The following is a 24,736-nucleotide window of genomic DNA, read 5'->3' as shown; positions in this document are numbered from 1 at the left end:
CAAATTGTAAGTTTGTAACCTTTCTCCTGCCATGTGAGAAGCTTACTTGAGGGACCTTCATTGTCATATCATCAGTTAACGGTGGTCTCACTTGTACCATTAATCTACATTCATGTGTTCCCATCGAGTCATAAAGAGCACGACATATATCCGACTTGGACATGGTCTCCCGTGACATACCATAATATGAGTCGGATCAGGTTCGCATGGATGTCGATTTGGTGGGGTTGGGTTCAGGTTCATTGTGAACTGGGTCTGATCTACAATACAACGGTTTGGGTAAGATGGGTTCAGTTAAAAAGAGCTTTTGAATCCATAAATAGTTTTGTTGGATTTGATTAAACAAACGCCGCAACCCAAACAGGAGACAGCCCGTTATTTTCGACGATCTTTTTTGCCCTTCAGGTCCCCTTCAGAGTAACCGAGTACTTCGCTTCCCAAAACGGAGAGAGAGAGCAGGGTCAGCTTCGCCTGGTTTGGGTTGGGGAGGAAGGAAGGCAAGTGATCAAGTGGAAGAGGGATGCATGCTTACAATCGGTTGCTCAACGGTGGTTACTCCTCGTCTTCCTCCTCTCCGCCGTCATCACCGCTGCGCTCGCCCCGGCTCCGGCACGGGAAGGGCCGGGGCCGCCGGTTTCCGGCCGGAGGAGCCCCCAGGAATGTCGTGCAGAGGGTCACGTGGATCCTCCTCTCCGTGCTCCTCCGGAGGCAGGCCGTCTTCCTCTTCGCGCCCATCATCTACATAGCGATTATGCTCTACTACATGAGCTCCGCCATCCCTAACATCTCCGACACCCCGGCGCTGGGATCCGTCTACCGAAGCCACGAGGTCTTTGCGAATCTCTGGCCGGACGTGAATGCCGATAACTCGAGCTCAGATGTGGTTAGTTTTTCTTTCCTCGTTCGATCTTCAGTGTGTCTATTTGTTTTTCGGTTTCGGTTTCGGTTTCTTTTATCTGAATTTCCTTTCTTTGCGAGAGTCTTTTGATTCGAGATTCTTGAGAGGAGATATGTGATTTTTTGCGTGGCGTGAATTTCTTTGGTCCATTTTATGCAACGGAAGTTTCTATGGTTGATGAGAACTGTGGGCGCCTTTGTGTAAGTGTGATAGAGATCAAGGATCAATTAATGCTGAATTAGTTTTGTTTTTTTATTTTTCTCGAATTTTGATTTTAGGGATCTATGATTTAGTGCAAACGCTTTTTCTTTTTCTTTTAATTGGAAGCCTGTTTGATTTTGTAATTCCGTCCAAGAATCAAGGTTTTAGTGATCTGTAGGATGATGAGGTATCCTCATGATAAGAATGTAATCTTTAGACAAAAGAGGATGAGATGTATGAGGTTGCTCATCCCAAAGCTTTTACCAAGTTGCATGCTTACTACGCGGAACATGACGTTATCATTAAGGGGAATGCTTTTGCTGCCTGCATATAGTGACAATACAACCTGCGTTGATTTTAACTCGGTGTTTTCTTCAGGATGATCAATGACAAAGGGTAAACATTTAAAAACGTGAGACACTTCATAACTAAGATGCGATTATGTAGGACCTTTGCATTTGGAACACCAATGCTGGCTGGCCTTTACCTAGGAAAAAAGAAGAAGAGGAAAAGCAAAACTCCATTATTCGGACTGTGGCAAGTAACATGGGACTTGTGATCGATGTTTGCTTTTCCATTATATAATGTCTGTTATTTGAAATTGGTAACTGCAAGAGGGGGAAAAGCTCTCATAATCTCTTCCTGGCTCCTATATATAGTATCTCTTGACAAAAAAAAAGAAAATAAAAGAAAAAATCTTTACACTTGCAGTGAACTCCTGCTTCTTAGCTTTGTCAATTGACTGATCTTCAATGACAATCTCTCTGAGAAAGTGTTAACCGTCGATTAAATTTGATTATAATCATGGTCTTTTCCTTATTTCATCTCAATCTCAGGATTGCAGCAAAAGTTGCAAAGGAATCAATATTTTTGGAAAAAGAGGCGGTTTATCAAAAACCAAAGAGATGAAGCTGAGTTATGGGACTACCACCTAACGGAGCTGGGAAGCCTGGAGTTTTATGTTTCAATAGGATCAGCTGTATGTTTAGACAGATAGCTAAAGGAAGATTAGAAATATATTCATGCTTGGGCTTTTGTGAATCATTATTGTGACTGAGTAGTGCTTGACTCTGAAGTCAACTAAAGCCATTTGGATATATTGAATGGACTATAACTAGTGAATGGAATTGAAGAAGCAAAGAGCCCCTGTGAAAGTTGGACACGTACATAAATCATGCAAGCACCACAGATATGATATTTTGGTAAACTGGGGTTTTCAACGTGTAATACATCCAAGAGATGTAAATATGAAAATATTTGAGATAACGTGTCTTGCTTAATCTTTAGAATTTAGATTATAATATATTAACTTTTCTGATTCCACTTTTATAAAGAGATGCACATGAAGCAACATGAGCTTAGTAATAGCCTAGTAGGTTAAAGCATGTAGATTCAAAACCCATTAATTATAATATTAGTGGCATAAAAAGTAGTCTTTGGGTGGGTAATTTATTTTCTATAATTGATGAAGCAAATTTAAGTTTGATGATAATCATGGCAGGGAATGAACATATTTATACATGTTAAAAATTGCTGCCCAGAGCTTGCAAGTGGACAGAAGCAACGGGAACCATTCATAAAGCAAAGTTGACATCTCAAGGTTCATTTTAGTTGAGTATTTTTATATCCCTAAGCATTTCAATCAACTAAGTTGGGTGATTGATACCCCAAGGAAACCTGTAAGGTTCTAAAATGCATGTTATTTTGCTTGTGTGTGGAACTTGAGTAGTAAACGGCACAATTCTGCATAAGAAAATAGTAAACTATGATAAATCATGTGAATCCAATATGGATGGGCTTGTTTAAAACAGCAAGAAAGGGAGAATATCTTATATAGGTCATTGAGGATGAAATGAAAATGGGGAACTCTTAATTGTAGCGGGAGATATGATCTTTGAATTTGGTCAATGAGAGGCTAATCCTAGGACATGACAATAGGTTCAGATTTAGGGGTATATTTCGCATAAAAAGGTTGTTATTTCTTGCATCTTTTCATGTCTCTTCAATTTTTTATTTGATGACAACAAAACATTGAAGGTGAGATCAAGTGACTGACCATCTCAAATGTTGAGTTCCAAGATTACTATTTAATACTTTAAGTAAATGTTTATCTTATGTTCTCCATCAGTTTAGGTCTCTGTAGCAAAACTCGGAATTGGAGGCCTTCGACCTATGTCACATGGCTGTGGATAGGACATGGCTATTTTTATGAAATTTTCAATATGAATAGTAGTAAGGGGATGAGGAACAGGAGACAAAATGTAGTGTCTGTGTGACATAGCCTTAGATGCACTAACAAGTATCAATCAAAGCATAGGGGAGTTGTTGCCCATGTTTTTCATTGCCTAATTTTCAGTGTTTATTATTTCCATGTTAACAAAAGCACATCAAATTTAGAAGATCTGGCGTAAAACATGGTATTAAAATATTAAAGAACTGAAAAACACAAGATAATTCATAAGCCGCAGCATTCTTATGCAACCGTTGTTCTACTGGTTTAAACAATATTCTTCTGAGGCACATAACTCTGTCAAATTTCATGCTGTTTTGAAATAGGAGGAAACAATGCCGAAATAAATACTTCACATGGGCAGAGTGGGATATCTTATTGGGATGATAGAAATGGGGAGCTACATTTCTTCTGGGAGCAGCGGTGGTGGAAGAACAGACTTAGCTAATCTTGGACTAGGGCTATTTGATTAAAATTGAAAATCCCCAAGCATGACATGCAACGGAACAAAGAAATGTTTTAAATAAAAAAGAAGACTTCTTTGTCATTATGAATTTTTAAGTAATCCAATTAATATTGCAGCTTACTATCAGGTCTATATTTGCCCTATCTTTGAACTTAGTTGTGAATTATGATATTGACTTCCAGCCACCAAGTTATGAGGAGACAAGAATGTGGATTTCAAAAGAAGCAGTAGTGGACACTTAATTGTTCATACTATAATGGTAGATGACTGAACTGACACAAGGATGAGAGTAACCTTTTGTCCAATAATATAGAAAATACAAATATAGAAATAACACAAGCCGGAGTTAATAGAGATGAGAGTTATGGAGAGGCTCTGGGCAGGCCAGCATATAGAGTATATTTTTTACTCCAAAAAAATATTAATTAAACAGAGATAACACAAGTGAGAGTTGATAAATACGAAATTACAAATATAGATTTTTTTGCCTTCTGTTTCCTTACAAAGTATACATTATCCAATGAGCAAGTCCCAAGCACCTAGTGCAAGAATTTAAAGCAGGAATGCCATTATATGGTTCAATTTTGTCGTGCATATTTTCTTGGTGGTATTGCCATGATGCTGACTTACAGTGTCTAATGTTAGAATTCCAAATGTTTTCATTTAGACGGGATACAATTGATAAGGGAACTTAAATTATATTCATCGCTAAAGCTTGGAAATGTATGTGGGGGTTTAATAATGTCTGTGCACAGCTGGAGCTATTTTTGCATCTATGTCACATAGGTGCAGGTGCAGGTGCAGGTGCAGGCGCGGGTGCGGAGGGTGCGACACAACAGTTAAAAAATTTGGGTGCGGTGGTGCGTATGTGTGTGAGTGTGCATTTATGTGTTTATAAAATATAATAAAGTTAAAACTGGATTTGGTTAGGATTAACCGAATCCACTTTCAGCCATAAATGAACTTCAGTGCGGTTGACTTCACTTGACACAAAGGAAGCCTTGTCCAAGTGTCGCACTTGGATCAGTGCGAATGCGACATGGGTGCGTTGCCCTTTTAGAAGTGTCCATGTTACATAGTTTAGCATGGATTTTTTCAACTGTTAATCAAAGGGATCTGGTATTGTACCTTTTTATTTTGCTTACTTTTGAGAGTATCTAGGTACTCGCAATGAATTTGGTTTCTAAGTTGTAACTTCTTTTGTGTATTCCATACATATTATATTAGCAATCCAAACGTCAGTTGTGGGATACGTTTTGTTTCATTTTGTGCATTTATATCAAATAGCATGCTTTTGTCCTTGATGTCTTTTTGTGTTTTTTCTAAGATAACATATATGCTTGGTGTTGCTTTTTTATGTTTTAAAATAGTTTAATTAAACTGTTTTAGTTAAGGTCTATATGGCGACAACGATATAAAGGTGGTGAGTGGAAGCCATGTATAAACCAGACATCTAAAGGAGGTATAATCTATTACTTATACTATTAAGTAAAATCTATTTTCTTGCTCCCATTTTGAGAACATCTAAAGAACCATGCGTGCATACATGCATACAAATGCCGTATATGTGTGTGTGTGCGCGTGTGTGTTGGCACTTTGCTATCTCGTGCATGTTGATATCCATTATCATATATTTTCTCCCTATAAGTTTCTGAGCTTACACACATACACATGGCAATAGGGCTGTCAATGGGTCCAGTTTGTATCAGGTTCCCGACCTGACCTGAACACGAATTTCCGGGTATGGGCATGGAAAGTTCAGACCTGAATAATATTCAGGTCGACCTGAGCAATATGCAGGCCAGGTTTGGGTCATGATTTTTGCTGGGTACCCAACCTGATCCGGTTTTTTTACAAGGAACCGACCCAAGCATTTTATATATTTTTAATAAAAATAAATTTCTAACATTATGTGGGTTCGGGTTTGGGATTCTATTTTTGTGACCCAACAAAACCTGAACCCGGTTGTTAGTTATATGGGCAGGTCTGGGTCAACCCTGACCCGGCCCTGACCTGACCCATCGACAGCCCTACATGGTAACATGCACGTGTGCACTTGCACCAGCTTATTCACATCTGGAAATATGAACCATGTAGTTCATTCACATATAGATTGTTTATGTGCCATTACATCATTGAACACATGTATTTGGTTTTTCTGTTATACAAAAGGTGATTTACAGAAGAAATTAAGCTATGAATATGATGGACTCTTTTTTCTTTTTCCTTTTGTTTTTCTAAAAAAGTATCATGCAATTCTTTCTTTCTTTCTTTTGTGGACTATCCATGCAGAATGATCTCTAAGACGTTAACTACCTATACTTTGGATATGATGAATAAACACTTGGGAGTCGATCCTCTTTTTTTAGATATCACTTAGATCTTGGTTATGAATTACTTGAGCATGAGGCGTGGTCTTTCTGATGTCTATATTCAATAAAACAACTGGTCTTCTATAATAATTTCATTCTCTGGAAAAAATGTGATGCATGTAGGCCATGACAGTGGTGTTTCTTTTGAGACTAAGAGGGGTTCTTTGTGTTGAATTGTAGACTTACCGGACTCCAATGGATTCATCTACATTGTGGCTAATGGTGGCTTAAATCAGCAACGCACATCGGTACTGCTGTGTCTATATTATCAAGAACTGAATGATTTGTCACAATACTTGGTTTATGTAGGTGGGTAACAGCTGTTGCATTTGTGTTACAGATATGCAATGCGGTTGCAGTGGCAAGCTATCTGAATGCGACTCTTGTAATCCCCAAATTTTATTTGAACAGTGTTTGGAAAGATCCAAGGTAGTGTACTTTTCATTTCTTTTGTCTGCTATTTTTCTGATTGAGTGTTTGACTAATGGGTAGTAGTTAAAAGCTTAATATTGGTTGTTTAAATCATAATCGTAACAATGGTTTAGCAATAACTATGGGGAGTGTTTCTCATGATGAAAATTTAAAAAATAAATGTTTTTTCTTTGAACAATCTTGGAGATTTTGAAACCAAAAAATATAATAATATGAAAGCATGGAAAATATTGAAGAAATTTAAAATACATAATTTTCAATAAACTATTATAATATAATGATGTTATTGAGACACTTTTCTTGCAGTTTGTTTCAATGTATTGTGATATTTTTTAGTTTATTTTAATTGTGATGAATTTAAAAAATGTCATTTGTGACTATGGTAATTTGAAGGCAAGAACTAGAAAAACTTTGTTGGAAAATGACTCTTATGAGAATATCTGTTCTTTAATATCCAAGAGTAGGCAGCTCATAATCTCTATTTCTTGAAGAAGTTTTAGCTCCTTAAGAATTAATGCAAGTGAAGTTTTGTTTAAATTTAAAGGCTTACTCTGCTAAATAGTTCCTGGCACTTTTTAGATGAACTTTTTGATAAAACTGCCAGTTGATTGGCAGGCTTTGTTGACAAAACCGAGAAGGAGTGGGGAGAGAGGAGAGAGGAGAGAGGAGAGAGGAGAGAGGAGAACTCGATCTTTGCTGGGAATCGGCAACCACTATCTTTTCTGGATTGCTGCACTAATCCTTCATTAAGATTAATAGGGTTACAAATACTTTGACATGGACAAAACTGTCCTGTATAAGTAATACATATTACACATACACATATAAGAAGATGTGGATGATATGGATTCTCTACTGGATCCATATCTGATCCATATTCTAATACCCTCCCTCAAGTTGTGCATGGGAGTAAACCATGTGCAACTTGTTCTTCAGATACCAAAAACGATTACTTGTGAGACCTTTTGTGAACTCATCAACGACTTGGTCTTCTGAAGGCACATAAACCGGTTCAATCTCTTTGTCTGCTATCTTTTGCTTGATGAAATGTTGGTCAATCTCAATATGCTTAGTCTGACTGTGATGGACAAGGTTGAGCGTAATTTGTATGACACTTCTATTATCAATATAAGAGTCGAACTTGAGACATTCTCTCCCATTTCTGTAAGTAGATGCCTAATCCGGGTCACTTCAGCTGTGGCAGCTGCTATAGATCTATACTCTGCCTCTGTGCTAGATCTTGCCACAACCTTCTGTTTTCTGCTATCCCATGAGACAAGATTTCTTCCAATAAAAACACAGTATCCTGAAACAGATCTCCTTTCATCTGGGTCCCCTGCCCAGTCTGCATCTATGTATGCCAATATATCATGTTTTGGTGTCCCCCATGAAGACTGTACATATGTGAGTCTATCACCCACCGTGCCTTTTAGATAACGAAGAATACGTTTGACGGCATCCATGTGACCAGTTTTCGGTTCATGCATGAACTGAGATATTTGATTTACAAAATATACAATGTCTGGTCTGGTAAAAGTGAGATACTGTAACATGCCCACTAAACTGCGATACTTGCTTGCATCAGGATACAACTCATCATCACAAATGCTGAGCTTTTGGTTGACAACACTGGGTGTAGGCAGATGTTTGCAATCTGTCATTCCTGCTTTGGCCAGAAGATCAAGAGTGTATTTGTGTAGGGTTAATGACATTTTTCCATCCTGTTTGTCTACCTCTACACCAAGAAAATATCTCAGTTCCCCAAAGTCTTTCATCTTGAACCGCATGCTTAGTAGCACTTTAATTCATTGAATCTGGTCTAGAGCATTACCAATGATCACGATATCATCAACATATATAAGTAAGAAAACCACAGTGGTACCATCCTTGTATATGAATAGCGAATAATCTAGTTGGGAATAGATGAAACCGTGACTCTGAATTTCTAAGGAGAAGCTTTCAAACCATGATCTGGAGGCTTGCTTTAAGCCATACAATGCTCTGGTTAATTTGCATACATATTCCTTTGGGTCTCTTTCTGCATAACCTTGAAGCTACTTTATGTAGACCTCTTCTTTTAAATCCCCATGAAGGAATTTATTTTTAATATCAAACTGACTAAGGGTCCACCCATGTTCAATTGCCAGGCCAAGAATAATACAAATAGTTCTCATTTTCACCACTAGGCTGAATGTCTCCTCATAATCTTGATTGTATTTTTGAGTGAAACCTTTGGCAACAAGACGTGCTTTGTATCGTTCAATGCTACCATCCGGTTTATATTTAATCTTATAAACACATTTTGAGCCAACAACATTTTTATCTGGGGGACGGCCAACTATCTCCCATGTTTGACACTCATGAAGTGCCTCGATTTCCTCATTCATCGTTTAAATCCATTTGTTAGAATGAATAGCTTGACAAAAACCATGTGGTTCAGCGTGTTTTTTAATTTCGGATAGAAAAACCTGAAAATCCATTGAAAAATTATTATAACTCACCCACTTTTCAGTAGGATGCCTTATCCTGCCTGATGTTCTTGGTGCCTCTCTGTTATTGGACAATGCCACATGTTCTCCAGCAGACACATCTGTTTGCTCTTTGAATCTCCTAGTATAGACATTTTCTTTGTATCTCAGACATTCTGTTTTCGATGCCTCATCTGAAACCGTCTCATCATATATGCTTTCAGAAGCCAAAGTAGTGTGTTCTGCAGCATGTGAAATAAGTTTAGCACTGAACCATGGATCATACCAATTATCAGTGTTGTCAATATGTTCACGATTGTGATCTGCTTTATTCCCCAGAAAACTATTTTCATCAAAAATAACATTTCTGGAAATTCTGATCTTTTTGTTGGCAGGATGCATAGCACCTGTAACCCTTGTGTTAATCTGTATAATCTACAAATTGGCATATAGAGGCTTTGTCCTGAAATTTAGTTCTCATGGATTTATCAATATGTACATAACATGTGCATCCAAAAACTCGTAATTCATCATAATCAGGATGTACACCAAAGAGAACATAATATGGAGACTGATTTTCAAGAATAGGCATAGGAAGACGATTTATCACATGAGTGGCAGTATGAAAAGCTTTTATCCAAAGACTAATAGGCACGTCAGAACCATGCATCATGCTCATTGCACTTTCCACAATGTGTCTGTGTTTACGTTCAGCAATTCCATTTTGTTGTGGAGTGTACGGGCAAGAAACTCTACGATGTATCCTATTATCATGGAGAAAATCTAAAAATTCTTTGGAGGAATACTCACCACCTCCATCACATTGGAGAATCTGAATATTTTGAGAGAATTGGGTTTTAACGTAGGCATGAAAGTGACGAAAAACAAGAAAAACCTTTGATTTATGTTTCATAAAGAATATCCAGGTAAGGCGAGAAAAGCTCTCAATAAGGGATACATAATATTTACTTCCAGACGAGGAAAGATTGGGAGCTGGACCCCAAACATCAGAACATATTATCTCAAAAGGCATGTAGGCTCTTTTATTTATTTGATGAAAAGAAAGTACATGACTTTTGCAGACCTGACAACTGGAACACATTTTATTCTTCAACGAAGGTGAAACAGACTTTGGAAGAAATCCATTGGACACTAGTTTTTCAATAAAGACTTGACTACAATGACCAAGACGAGTATGCCAAAGTTCTGGCTTATTACATTGGGATATGCTTAGAACACTTCTAGAGGCGTGATCAGACTTGGGCGGCTTCAGAACACTGAAGGCTGGATCTTCATTGAAGATATACATGTTTCCACGTCGCTCTCCTTTAGCGAACATCTTGTTCGTTTGAAGATCCTTGACAAAGACAGAAGTAGGAGTGAATTCAACAGATGAATTGGTAGAATAAACAAGCTTAGAAACAGAGACAATGCTTTTCTTTATATTTGGTGCATGAACAACATTAGATAAAGGAATGAATGAAGATTCTTACAAAGGGATGATGACGTTGCCTACGTTTGAAATAGGGTGGTGAGTCCCATCTCCAGTTACAATATTAGATTTGCCAAAATAGGGGATCAAAGTAGAGAACTTACCTGCATTGCCAGTGACATGAGTTGCTGCCCCAGAGTCTACATACCATATTCCATCATCATTCTGTTTCAGGTTCAAGTTAGCCATAGCAGACAGAAGAAGGTCCTTAGCATTATCACTGACCCGAAAGGTACCCACAAATCCTGATGTAGCAACATTTCTATTGTTTTGTATTCTATTTCGATTTTGAGGGTTTTGAGGATTGAACCAGTTGTTGGCTTTGATGTGGCCACGTTTGTTGCACTTGTAGCATGTGGGAACATTCCTTGACAGACTGGGAGTGACATTTGGTGTAGGTAGCAACCCACGTCCACTTTGGATTTGTGCTCCCCTGCTTCTGCCACGCCCTCCTTGTGCACGATCAGTAGTCATCCCTGTGGCAAAAACATAAAGCATAGATGATTGCCCTGCTGGGGCATCAGAAATGCTTTTCAAAGACATCTCACACTGGAACAGTTTAGCACGTAAATCTTCAAAACTAGGTAACGTAGGCAAGTACAATAAAGAAGTCACAAGAACATGATACTCTGATCTCAGGGCATTCAGTGTCTACTGCACTTTTTCTTTATCTGACATTGGATATCCAACAATGACTAATTGATCTGTGATGCTTTTGACTTGATTTAAAAATTCAATGATGGTCATTGTCCTCTTTCTTAAAAGCTGAAATTCACGCTAGAGAAATAACACCTTAGCCTCTGATATCTGAGAGTAGGTCTAAGCTAAAGTCTCCCACAATACCTTAGTTGTGCAATCATCAGGAATAGAAACCAATACTTCTTATGACAATGTGGAAGTGATGTACATGACGAGAGCTTGATCACGCTTCACCCAAGCAACAAATGCAGGGTTGCGAATGATGTTTGGAAATCCTCCGCCATCTTTTACTTCTTGTGTGATGAATTCTGGAGGTGTTGGAGTGGAGCCATCTAAGTGACCTGAGAGGTCTTGACTGCGAATGAAAGGCGTAATCTGCCTTTTCCAAGTCAAATAGTTGTTTTTGTTTAGTTTTTCAGAAACTAGCTGCCCCAGAAAATTGGAAGAAAGACCAGGGTGGGCTGGAGTATCCATTTGCAAACCTTGGAAATCAATATTTGAAGCTAAGAGGAATTAAGAACAAGAACAATGACTAAAAAAAAATTGAAATCAAATCAGTGCAGTAGGCTAGACGTAACTGACTTCAGATCGAGTATAGGGCCAGAATAAGGAAGAAGATGCGAAGTAAGAAGAGTGGGGAAAATCGGTTGAGATAAGAATAATGAAGACAGTCGGCTTCTGGAGGAGGAATGTAGTTGCTGATTTTAAGGCTCTATGAATAAGGAGAATAGAGATGTCCCTATAGATTTTAACGGCAGTAGATCTGAATATAATTTCAGATCTGTTGAAAATACACGGCAGATCTGAATGCATTTCAGATTTGCGATAAGATTATATTTGAAGGTAAGGGGCCGACAACGGATCTGAACGTAATTTCTAATCTGTTAAAATAAACAGCAGATCTGATATGTTTCAGATCTGCGATGGGAATACACAGTAGGTGAAGATAGTAGAAGAAAAATAAGAAGGCAACAGAAAACAGAAGGGACGACAGCAGATCTGAATACGTTTCAGATCTGCGATAGGAGTACACAGTAGGCGAAAATAGAAGAAGTAGAAGAAGGCAACAAGAGACAGATGATGACGTCGGAAAGAAATAGAATAAAGAAGACAGAAAAGATGGAAAATAATGTGACTTGTTGACGATGAGAGGAAGCCGACTTTTCACGTTGACGGAGCAAAGCTCTGACAACTCTTCACGCCCAGAAGTTGCGATGCTCTGATACCATGATAAAACTGCCAGTTGATTGGCAGGCTTTGTTGACAAAACTGAGAAGGAGTGGGGAGAGAGGAAAGAGGAGAACTCGATCTTTGCTGGGAATCGGCAGCCACCACTATCTTTTCTTGATTGCTGCACTAATCCTTTATTAAGATTAATAGGGTTACAAATATTTTGACATGGACAAAACTGTCCTGTATAAGTAATACATATTACACATACACGTATAAGAAGCTGTGGATGATATGGATTCTCTACTGGATCCATATCCGATCCATATTCTAATACTTTTCTTTAGAAGTATCAAAATTTGCTGCATGTGAATTATAATATATTGTTCTTTAAAAATATTCATCTTTTTCAGAGTTGAAAGCTCATTACTTGTAGCATCTATTTATCTGTTTTTTATTAATACGCATTGGATTGGTCAATAGGGATGCAGAATGAACCAAGCCGCTTGTTGTTGAACTTGGTTTGGCTCGTCAGTGCTCATTTGGGCTCATAAAAGTAACTTGCAGAGCTGAGCTGCTCATGTAGAATACCGAGCATGGATAAGGGTTGATTGGCTTAGCTGGACTTGTATAGGTTTGTTAAAGTTAAAATATATATAACTTAAGTGCTGTTTATGTCATATAACATTATTTAGGGATAGGTGGTTGAGGTATATAGCTTTCAAATAAGTAGTCTGAGGATATATTCATTCTTACAATGTAATAAACTGCATATATTTTTTCTATAATGAGCTGGCTCAAGCTTGGCTCATCTTGCTTGGGCTCAGGTCAGTTCAACTCATCACGAGCTGGGGCTTGGTATGAACCTGTATGAGTTTGTTAAGATGAATGTACTATTTTTATATTATTTTATATTATATTTGTATATATATATGTATATATTATATAGATTGTATATATATATATTTATATATTATATATATTGTCTAAGTCAACCTAGGGACTTTGACTAGCTGTTGGAATAGGTCCAACGGCTAGAAAGGCTCTCCTTTAATCTATCTCTTCTCTCCTCTTTTTCTAAAAATATGTGTGGGTGTGTGCTTTGTAAAGTGAGAGAGTGATGGGTAGTTTTAGGTTTATGAGTGTGAGTGTATTTGTGTAGTGAGGATATTATGTATTTTTAATTTTCTTTATTAATAAAATTATTCATTCATACACATTTAGTTCTTATGTTTTTGTCCAAATACATTATGTTTCAATTCTTGAAGTTCATTTTAGAGTGCATTGGGATCCATGCCATTTCATAACATGGTATCAGATCAAGGCATCTTGGTCTTGGTATCTTGTTCGTATTTGTCTTTCAAAAGAAAATTTTAATTGATGTACCGCTTGGATTCGAGGCATCTTGGTAAATTTTCAAAGTTTGTTTTTGGTATTTTATGTTGAAAAATTGGACGTGTTTTTAAATTAATTGAAATTAGAGCTTCTTTTTAAATTTTTTTTAAAGGAGTTATTGTTTTATTGGCTCTTGCATTAGCATGTTAATTCAAAGTATATTTTGGGTATGCTAGTATCTTTTTAATTATCTGTGCATGTTCCTATAACATATTATGTTCATATAACATATTATGTTCATATAACATATTAAAAACTATGTTTTAAGTATGTGATTTCTTAAAGATTCTAAATACTATGATTATATGTTTTCCATGCTTCTTGTATTTTGTTAAATGAATAAAATATTTATTTTATAATTGAGCCTTCTTGTGTTTGCCCTTTTGTGGGCTTTGTTGTTGTGCTCTTAGCGGACACTTGTTGTGCTTGTCCACTTAGATCTTTGGTGGACACTTTTGTTCTTTGATTGAAGGCTCTTGATTCATTGCATACTTGTTAATTATAAAATATTAATTTTTATATTGTGCCCTCTTTTGTATATTCTCTTAGTGGATGTTATGTACCCTTAGTGGCCTTTGTGATTATCCCTTGGTGGATAATTAGGCCACATATCAGATGTTACTTCTCATATATATCTTGCATTAGATTAATCTATCACTTGTATATATGCTTAAATGTGTTCCTATGCATATCTTATGTGATTCTTCATAGCTTTTGTCTTAGTTGTCATGGGCGCTAGGCGGTGAGCTCCTAAAAAGGCTTAGGCGGGGCCTAGGCGGTAAAAAAAAAACCCATAAAAAACATAATAAGAAACATGTATATTGTCTTCTCTTTCTTCTTTTTCTCTTCCTCGAAGAAAAAAATAAATGATGTCTTAAAAAAAACTTCAAAAAAAAAAAACCTAGGCAGCCTAGGCGGCAATATAGGGCCCCACCGCCCAGACCTTGTCGCCCAAGCGGTGGGGCTGCGGTTAGGTCGCCTAGGCGGCACCTAAGCACCGTCTTTGACAACTAAGACTTTTGTATAGGATATGTGGCTTTGATTAGATTATTGCATATACATGAATTTTTTATCACTTTGTAAATATCCATGATTAGTTCTACTTGTGTATACTCTTGGTTTTCTATATGGTACTTTGAGGATCTCTATATGTTTTGGCACTCTTTAATGTTATATGCCATTGTTCTCATAATAGTCTTGTAATCTAGATTGAGCTATCTCTCTATATAGCTTGCTTATATTGACTGTGCATATGATTATATATGATTGCATCAATTGACATCTTGTTGTGCATATGATTGCACTATATTCATTCTAAGTTTTCATCTACTTTTATTGGATTTGATTTGAAACTTTGTTTTTATAAATCGATTCTTATATGAACTCACTTATTTAGAAATTGATTTTCATGAGTATTTATTATCTTCTTATGACATTTATTTTTTCCATCACAAAATTTTATACGATGAATCGTTTTTTTTTTTGCCTTGATGTTATTGGGTCGAAGTTAGCCTTTGAGGTGAGTTATATGTGCACCTCAAGTCATCTTATCAGTCTGAATTATCAAGATTATGAGCATCGTATTGACACTTGTCTTGGGTCTGATTGATAGTTGATTGGCCTTTGGATTCATATTTTTGTTGAATTAGCGATGTTTGTTGGGGTGAGGTATATACACCTCAGTTTGTGTCAATTTAGATTGTCAGCTAATAGTTTGGCTCTAATAAATGATTGTGTGATCTTTGGTTCTATGTGTGTATTGTATCACTTATTTGTATATTTGGTTATTGTTATTACGAGGGATGCTTATAATTATGTTTTCTGTGATGGCTATCTATTTTTGAAACCATGGTGTTTCGAAAGTTTGTATCTCTTTCTTGATTTGTAAACCTTTTCTTTTGTCTTCTTGATAACATTAGTTTGATTTCATTACAAGCTCTCTTTACTTCATTGGGTTCTCCACTCATACCTCTTATTTGAGTGACCTTTTTATTGGACAAGAGATTTTTGTTAATTAGTTTTACAACCATGGTTATGATGAGTTATGTGCACCTGTTGTAGCTGATGTTATTTATAGTTTTACAATCATTTGTGAGGTGAGGGATGTGCACCTCTTGTGGTTGTAGCTGGTATTTGGCCCATAAGTGGCATTGTGATTGATCTCTTGTCCTATGCACTGATACACTTGAATTTTGAATTTGAGTTGGAGATCAAAGGTGATTGCTTGTGGTGAGCAAATTGGTGTTGAGATTTGCAAATATCATTTCTTTTGGTATACTGGATTTCTTAAATCTCTCCATGAAATTTTTAAAAAATTTTGCTACTCGTTTGCCTTTATATGAAAAATGTTTATTCATTGAAATATTTTTATGCATTGAATATGCTTTAATTGCATGATGTATATGTTGAGGATATTTAGATTTGTTCCATGATTGGTTGTCTTGTGTGGTTTACATCATGATATGCTTTGGTTGCATAGGTTGGTATATTTTGAATGTATTTATAGATATTGTTTATATTATTGAAATTTAAATTGTTATGATCAGTTTGAGTCTTTGCATCTCTTTGAGACAATGTTTGTCATTGTTGCAAAATATCTCTTGTATGATTTGTATGTGAGATTTTGAACTTCCTTATTATTTCCGCTGTGCATTTAATATGGATATTTGTTTTGAAAAACCATTCTTTATGAATATTTTACTTTTCCCTTGTGTGGATTTAACTCCTTAGTGAGTTGTCTTGTTTAATTGTTCTCTTTTGATCTTGTTCGTAATATTTAAGGTTCATATTTATGTGTTAAATATGACATGTGAAATATATGTGTTGATTATCTTAAATGCATGAAGTTAACTCCCCTTTGTTGTTGGCTGTTTTTGAGTTTTCACATCTTGTTCATGATTGTGGAATGTGGAATTTGCTTAGTATGTTTTACTTTCTCATTTTGAAGTTTTGGGATATTATGCACGCATGATTATTTAATAACATGTGCTTTTTTGCTCAAATTCTCCTATCAGTATCTATGAAATATGTGTTGATTTTGTGATTACATTCTTCTAAATTAGATTCCTTTGAAGTATGATCGTCTTATATATGTTTTGTATTCTTTCAAAATTGTTTTTAACCCTTTTTTTATTATGTTTAAAATTTTGTGCTTAAAATTATTAAAAACATTTTGTCTTAACACTCATTTTTTTGGATATTATATATATATATATATATTGTATTTTTGGTGTCTTTGGCCATCCTCTCTCCATAATATATAACTAATATAGTTAATTTTTTGAAATCTTCTTATGATATATATGTGCATAGTTGGAATGTTTTGTTAGCTCTATTTACAAGTTCTCAAGTATTGATGATATTGAAGATCCTAGAGGCCCTTTGTATAATAGAGCATATGTTTAAAGATCAAGAGCACGCTTTAAGGAAACAACAAATGGAAGAACTTGATGAAGTCAAATGAAAATCTTTTATATAATGGGTTCTTTGTTTGTATTTACCAACCTACATTGAGTCACTTAACTGTAAGTTTGAGGGGGTTGTTAAGATGAATGTATATATATATATATATTGTCTAAGTCAACATAGCTCTCATTTAATCTCTCTCTTCTCTCCTCTTTTTCTATAAATATGTGTGGGTGTGTGCTTTGTAAAGTGAGAGAGTGGTGGGTAGTTTTAGGTTTATGAGTTGGAGTGTATTTGTGTAGTGAGGATATTATGTATTTTTAATTTTATTTATTAATGAAATTATTCATGCATTCACATTTCTTGTGTTTCATTTTTAGTTCTTATGTTTTTGTCCAAATACATTATGTTTCAATTCTTGAAGTTCATTTTGGAGTGCATTGAGATCTGTGCCATTTCGTGCCAGAGCCGAGGTTGCACAGCCCAAGCTTTGGCTTTTTAGGCTAGTTTATGAGCTGTAATTGTCAATCTGTTTACTTGGTCATAGGTTTTCTCTTTTCTTAATTAAACGGAGTTTGCATCTATTTCATCCAAATGAGTATTTGGGATGCATTTTGATGTAGGCAGCACATTTTGGTATTTTTCTTTACAGATGAACAGTGATTGACTTGACATAATATCATTGAAGTGGTTTTGACAAATGTAGGCATGATACTACCCGAGTCAGCCTACTGGGCGAGGCTCTAACTGTACAAAGCTGAGTAGGAATTAGTTTGGAAATTTGGGCATCTCTTGTGGGTAATGGATCTGGATCCGGACCAATTGGGGGAGCACTAGGATTGAGAACCTTATGAATCCTTGTAATAAGCTTCCACAAGGAGAGTGAATAGAGTATATGTTTTTCCATTTTCTCTAACCTCATTGCGCTCTCACACCCCTTGCACCAGCCCTACCTCTGGTGTGTATCAAGGCACCGTCACATTTTTGCTATAATATTGTCTGTGCACAAGATATATAGAAGATTTGTGTATGGAAATTGTGTATGGTTCCCAGTCTGATGTTCATAACATCAGACTTGCAGTTGTCTTCATAAGAATTTCCATTTTTCAGTCTTGTAATTGCAATTTCCTATAAGAGCAAACTTTGTGATGAAGTTTGACAGTTCAGTTTTTACATAATTTGCTGATTGTTGGAGATGAAGACATACATTTGGCTGTTTATGACTTTTGCAGTAAATTTAGTGACATCTATGATGAAGAGCATTTTATCAGAATTCTGAGAGGTGTTGTAAGGGTGGTCAGTAAGCTGCCTGAATACATAATGGACCGTTATGATCACAATATGAGTGAAATATTTAACTTTAAAATCAAGGCTTGGTCTCCTATTCAATATTACAAAGATGTGGTTCTTCCAAAGCTACTTGAGGAAAAGTGAGTACAGACTCTTCCTTCCACTCTTGCTCATCATTGTTGTGATGTGTTCGATTTGAGTTATTTTCTGTTTCCTCTAGTACAACATGAAAATTACTTGGTTGTTTTGTTCCTTCTTAGGGGGTTTATCCACCTTTTATCTTTCTAAGATGTGAGTGTAATAAAATACAAAGATGTCTCTTATGGACACACACAATCACAATGACCACTAATAATCACGAATCCACACAAATCACCCACTTAAGGGCACACAACAAACATAAAAATATGATTTATATTCACCAAAAGCTTTTAGCTAAAGGCCTTACAAGATATGGGGTTTGAACCCCTTTATATACACATGGGAACCAACAGGGAGTCGTTGGGTCTCCAGAACGGCTAAAAATGTAGCTGTTGGGGAGATACCAACGGCTCCATGGTCAAAAGACCACTAAGCCCAATCCTATTCTAGGATTTACAAAAATACAAAATAAAAGGAAGAATAAAAATAAGAAAAAGAAAAAACATACAATGTGTACAATGACCATAATACCCTTGTATGTACAAATAACTAAAATACCCCTATATACCTTAACAGTGGAAGTCTTTAGTTTGTCAATTTCCTTCTTAATTTGCTTAGCCTCTCCAGGAGATCCTGCATGGATTATATCTATCATATAAAGAATTGTATGAGGACCTATTTGTAATAATCAGTGACTGATCCTTCAAGCTTATTTAATATATTGCTATCATAAGCAAACTAATGTGTCACCTCAACTCAAGGACAGTCAGCTTGGAGTCAAGCCCGAATTTGTCTTGGTACATGGGGCTTAATTAAATAAATGAAATGTTGCAGCCACTAAGGTTCAATTATCATTGCTTGTTTGTGTATTATAGCCACAGTGAATCTTAGTGCTGTTTGGCAGTTTTTAGTTCCTGTGTTTGATTTCCAATTTGCCATTAGATTGGCTATAATCTTAATGATGTATTTATCGTGTGCTTAGATGATATTGAATTATCTTTGATTTAAATTCTCGTTCAATTACATGTTCTTGCATATAATAAAATTCACTTTTCCATGGATGTTTCAGGATCATAAGGATCTGTCCTTTTGCAAACAGGCTGTCAGTGGATGCCCCATTACCCATTCAAAAGTTCAGATGCTTGGCCAACTATGAAGCACTAAGATTTTCAAATCCTATTGCCAGTATTTCTGAAAAATTGGTCGAGCGAATGAAAATGCATAGTGCAGATAATGATGGGAAATATGTTTCTGTACATCTTAGATTTGAAGAGGTTTTCACAGTTGTTTTCTGACAATACATATAGAATGCTGATCTCTTAGTTGCCATTTGAGTATTTGATGTTCTTTCTAAATCTACAGCAAATGTTTGTTTTCAATTCTAACGCAGGATATGGTGGCCTTCTCATGCTGTGTATACGATGGGGGCAAAAAAGAGAAGTTGGACATGGATGCTGCAAGGGAAAGAGGTTGGCGAGGAAAATTTACTAGGCGTGGACGCATAATACGACCTGGGACAATTAGACTTGGTGGAAAATGTCCTCTTACACCACTGGAGGTAAACTGTACTTGCTATATTTTCCTGCCGTGTTTGCTTTGTGATGCTTTCATATCTAGAAGATACAGTGCAAGTTAGGCTTTCGTCACTGCTTTCATGCCTTGAGTTTCATATTTCCCTATCTTCTGGTGGCCATATAATTCTGACTGTGCAGCGAGAAATTTATACACAAGGAATGAATAACATTTATGATGATGAATTCTTCTTTTTCTTTTGAAAGACAAGCTGGGGTTAGGCAGACCCCTACCAGTTATACAACAATACCATTGGGATTTAAACTTGCAACATCCCAACACAAGGTGACGTGCACTAGCCCCTACCAGACAAGCGGAGCCCCCGTTGGTGCTGCTCCTACTTGGATGAATTATCGTCCAACTTAGTGCTCCATCTGGATGTAAATGAATTAAACATTTAAACATATGGATTGCTTTGAGGTTGTACTCAGACTCAGCTAGGGTGATTATGGAGTAGTTTCCCCAACGAATTAACATCACATGATTTATATGTTTGAAAAACACTGATCTGAAAAGAATATAGCTTGGTTTATGACATTATCTGTGTTCCACGCTTCAAATTTTGTATACTGTACTGAACCATGTTTGCTTGCTTCGCTCTTAACTTGCTGCCTTTAGAATAGTGCGTAATTGATAATTATAGTTTTATGTTTATTGTCTGTGCTTTCTGTTTCTTGCTGTTCTGCAGGTTGGATTGATGCTTAGGGGCATGGGGTTTAGTAACACAACATCTATTTATTTGGCATCAGGAAAGATCTATCAGTCAGAGAGGACGATGGTTCCCCTAAGAGAAATGTTCCCCTTATTGCAGACTAAAGAGACATTGGCCTCACCTGAGGAGCTTGCACCATTTAAAGTATGATATCTCATGCTCCTTTTTTATTGTTTGTGTATCTGATATGTTTTTTTTTTGGATTTTAATCAGCATATCACTAACACATGGTGTTATTACCAGAAATATTCTTCTAGGATGGCTGCTATCGATTACAGTGTTTGTCTTCACAGTGAAGTGTTTGTTACAACTCAAGGTGGAAATTTTCCTCATTTTCTAATGGGTCACAGGCGATACTTATATGGTGGCCATTCCAAGACTATCAGGCCTGACAAGAGAAAGCTGGCTTTATTGCTAGATAATCCTAATATAGGGTATCTACCTAAAACCTTGATAGCATTAATAACATTGATCTAGTTTTGGTCTCTGGTGCATAACCAGTGGCTGTTCTGCATCCAGTTCTTCAGATTGTTGGTTTAATTGATTAGCATGCAATTACTATCTGTGTTTTCAGTTGGTCATATCTTATCAACAATTGCTTATAAAGGCCCAATATAGAAAGAACCAGGATCAGGTGCCATCACATGGCACACTTTGAGTGTGCCTCTGCACCTGGCTGCCCTCCATCTTTGGCTGACAGTCTGTCAGTTGTGGGGCCCAAAAGCAGATGGAGGGCAGCTAGGTGCAGAGGCATACTCAAAGTGTGCCATGTGATGGCACCTGATCCTGGCTCATATAGAAACCCACTATGCTAGTAACTAAATGTTCATCAGACTTAGCGCCAAGTCCTTACTGGTGTAGACGTAAGATATTATTTGCCTTATTTCTTCTACTTTGGCATGTATGTGCATTGAAACACATGTATGCACAACTTAAGTTGTTTTTTTAAATCTTTTGAGGTCAACCATTGCTGCTTTTGCTTCATTATGGCTTGTGTCCTGCAGATGGAAGACTTTCAAGAAGCAAATGGCTAGCATGAGATCCCACAGTGATGCAAAAGGTGTGGAGATAAGAAGACCAAATGATTCTGTATACACCTACCCATGTCCTGACTGCATGTGTAGATAGAATGATCAGAATTTTCAGACCTGCAACATATCCCTGATCTCCTCTCCTGGGTTGTTATCATGCTGGCATCCCATCCACAACCTATTCATGCCGCCCTCAGCCTAATTCTGCAACATTCTTTTATTCCCCCTTTAACAAGGGCTCTTTGCAATTGGGCTTTCAGATTTTGTTGGATCACATTGCTCCATCTTTGACTAAGCATGTGATGGCAGCAATTCCAATGTACATCTTAGAAGAGACAGAAGATGACCGTTTCTTACTGTTTGAGTTTGATGCACGTTGGGCTGGTGTCTGAGTTGTGCTGTCTACTGGACTGCAGAAGAAATGCATTGTTTCTCTGTTTGTAGTCACAGTTTTGCCGCTCTTGTACATGATTGATCAATCATTACATACATGATTGTGAAAAGGCAGTACTCTCACCATTTCAGAAAATGAAATCCCGTTCTTTTGTCAGTGATCGGCATCTTCTATATCGAGTATTTTGTTTTTTTGTGATTGAAGTATACTGCATGGTTGTGCTTGGAGGATAAGTCTCCACAGTGGTCTGCTGCCATGCATAAAGGTATGCCTTCTTTTTTTCCTTTTGGAAAAACTCGTTCTTCTTTTCTTTCTTTTTGGAAAATCTCATTTATTGTTTTGTTGATCCTGCGAATGCCAGGTGGAGTCCAACCTGAAAGCTGGCTGCATGGTCCATGGCAAATTTGGATTTGATTGTATTCTTCCTATGGTCAATATTGCTATTTATGAAGAAGCATTTGGAAGCGTCTTGCTGAACCCAATCTGGAAGGAGATAAAGCTAGCGCAGCTTGTCAAACCTTGTGGGAGGCAGACCTGATCCTAGAGTCACCTCACAGTAAAGCCTATCTGAAATCTCAACTTGGCTTGATCAGAGGCCGCTGGGATAGCGTTATGTTTTTGAAAGACATGACATGGAATGTTGTACCTGCTTATTGAAGTCAGCTCTGGATTGTAAATAATTATTGTAATTTCCTTTATTTGGAATATTAACTTCTTTCGGTTTTCTGTACTTTGTTCAGCATAATTCTTGAATGCATCATCGCTATATGGTATCTTCTTTGCTGTTTGCTGTACCTTGTTCAGCATATAATTCTTGAATATAATCACTATATTTTTTTACAGCATGATACTCATGAATAATAATGCACATTCTGTTTAGCCTATAGTTTGGGCGATAAAAGGCGCATACTGAAATATGTTTTATGTGGTCTAGTATTTGAACAACTTAGGCCCAACTAGAGCATGGGCTGTAGGGAATAAGGGTAGCGAAGGCTAGGGCATAGTAAAGTGTCGCTTGAGGACTTGGTGTTGATGGTGATATATGCAATTTGAAGGAAGCCTGAAATGCCAACATACTTAATTCACCTGACACGGTATTTCCCATTTTGGGAACGCCTACTGCCGAAGTCACTGAACGGGTAAGTCACCGATCCCTAACCTAAAACTTGGGTAAGTCACCGATCTCTAACCTAAAACTGACGGCGTTTGCCACATAATCTGCATTTGTTGTCAGAATTGATACTATAAGGGAGGAGTTCAAGTCTGCTTAGTATTCTCGGACCAAGCAGCTCATGGCACTCGCAACCACAGGTGGTTTCTGAACCAATTTAATGGCATGATTACCACTATAAAACCTATTGCTACTGTTTGTCACTAGCGGCAAGTGATAATTACCATTATAGACTATATAGTAGCACTTGTAATTGCCACTGCAGACTATAGTTTGCATTTACAATTACCACTATAGATAATGGCTACACCATTTTTGACAAATAGCGTCATCTTTTGTAAGTCTTTAGTGGCAATTATGGCCACCTCTAAAGACTATGTACCAATACTGTAGCAGTTAATCTATAGTGTCATTTATAGTTGCCACTATAGCATAGCTTAAATGGCAATTACCACTATAAAAAATCAGTGGCACTTCCCATTGCTACTATTTGTCACCATTCTATAGTGGCACTGATGATTGTCACTATAGATCTACATTGGCAGTTGCAATTGCTACTATAGATAATGGAGACGCCATCATCACTGGTAATTAGTGGATCCACTATTTGGTAAATAGCGGCAATTCTGCCTGCCGCTAAAGGCCTCTTTTCTTGTATCCCTAAGGCATTATTCAGTATCAAAGGTTAACAGCCGCAGTATTGATCTATACCTTGCAATTGCTATTATAGAAAATTAGTGGCACTCACCATTGCCACTTTTTACCACTAAGGGAACTCTAAATTGGCACTTCTAACTGCGCTATAGCTCTGTAGTGGCAGTTACAATTGCCACATCTTAAGTCGATGTCATGGGGAATATCAGTAGCATAATCAGCAGCTAGAGTGCGCTATTCTTGTCCAAAATTTGTGCGTGTCCTTTAGAGTGTGATTAATTAATGGATTTCAAATTGGACGGTCGGATTTGTCTTGGGGCCTGCACCAATCCATGGGTTTTATGAATATTAATCATAGATCTTTCTCTCTCAAGAAAAAAATCATAGAATTCAAAAGTACGGCCGGTCTGCTATTTCTCACACGGTGTTCGTTCCACCCTGTTAAGAAAGATCCCTCTTACTTGTGGAAAAGGGCCTCTTTCGTGCAGAGTAGGGTGAAACATTCACGAATCTAACTTCACGTGGGAGGTTAGATACGTGATG

General features: G+C 37.0%; 1 protein-coding gene across 1 annotated transcript; it reads left to right on the top strand.

Moving 5' to 3' along the window:
* The first annotated feature begins 466 nt into the window (after nucleotides 1-466).
* LOC149812531 (protein ESMERALDA 1-like) lies at nucleotides 467-23,110 on the top strand. Its single transcript, XM_089992742.1, has 11 exons — nucleotides 467-883; nucleotides 5,185-5,257; nucleotides 6,348-6,415; nucleotides 6,508-6,596; nucleotides 18,461-18,658; nucleotides 19,729-19,933; nucleotides 20,050-20,217; nucleotides 20,920-21,087; nucleotides 21,187-21,377; nucleotides 21,948-22,633; nucleotides 22,730-23,110. The coding sequence occupies exons 1-10, from the start codon at nucleotides 521-523 to the stop codon at nucleotides 22,069-22,071; spliced, it is 1,647 nt and encodes a 548-aa protein (XP_089848868.1). The 5' UTR covers nucleotides 467-520; the 3' UTR covers nucleotides 22,072-22,633; nucleotides 22,730-23,110.
* Nucleotides 23,111-24,736: the final 1,626 nt, after the last annotated feature.

Source organism: Nuphar pumila, chromosome 17 (genome assembly GCF_984573655.1).
Source record: "Nuphar pumila chromosome 17, dmNupPumi1.hap1.1, whole genome shotgun sequence".
Taxonomy (NCBI): domain Eukaryota; kingdom Viridiplantae; phylum Streptophyta; class Magnoliopsida; order Nymphaeales; family Nymphaeaceae; genus Nuphar; species Nuphar pumila.
Note: the sequence above shows the minus strand (reverse complement) of the source record. Positions and strands in the feature narration are given on the sequence as shown.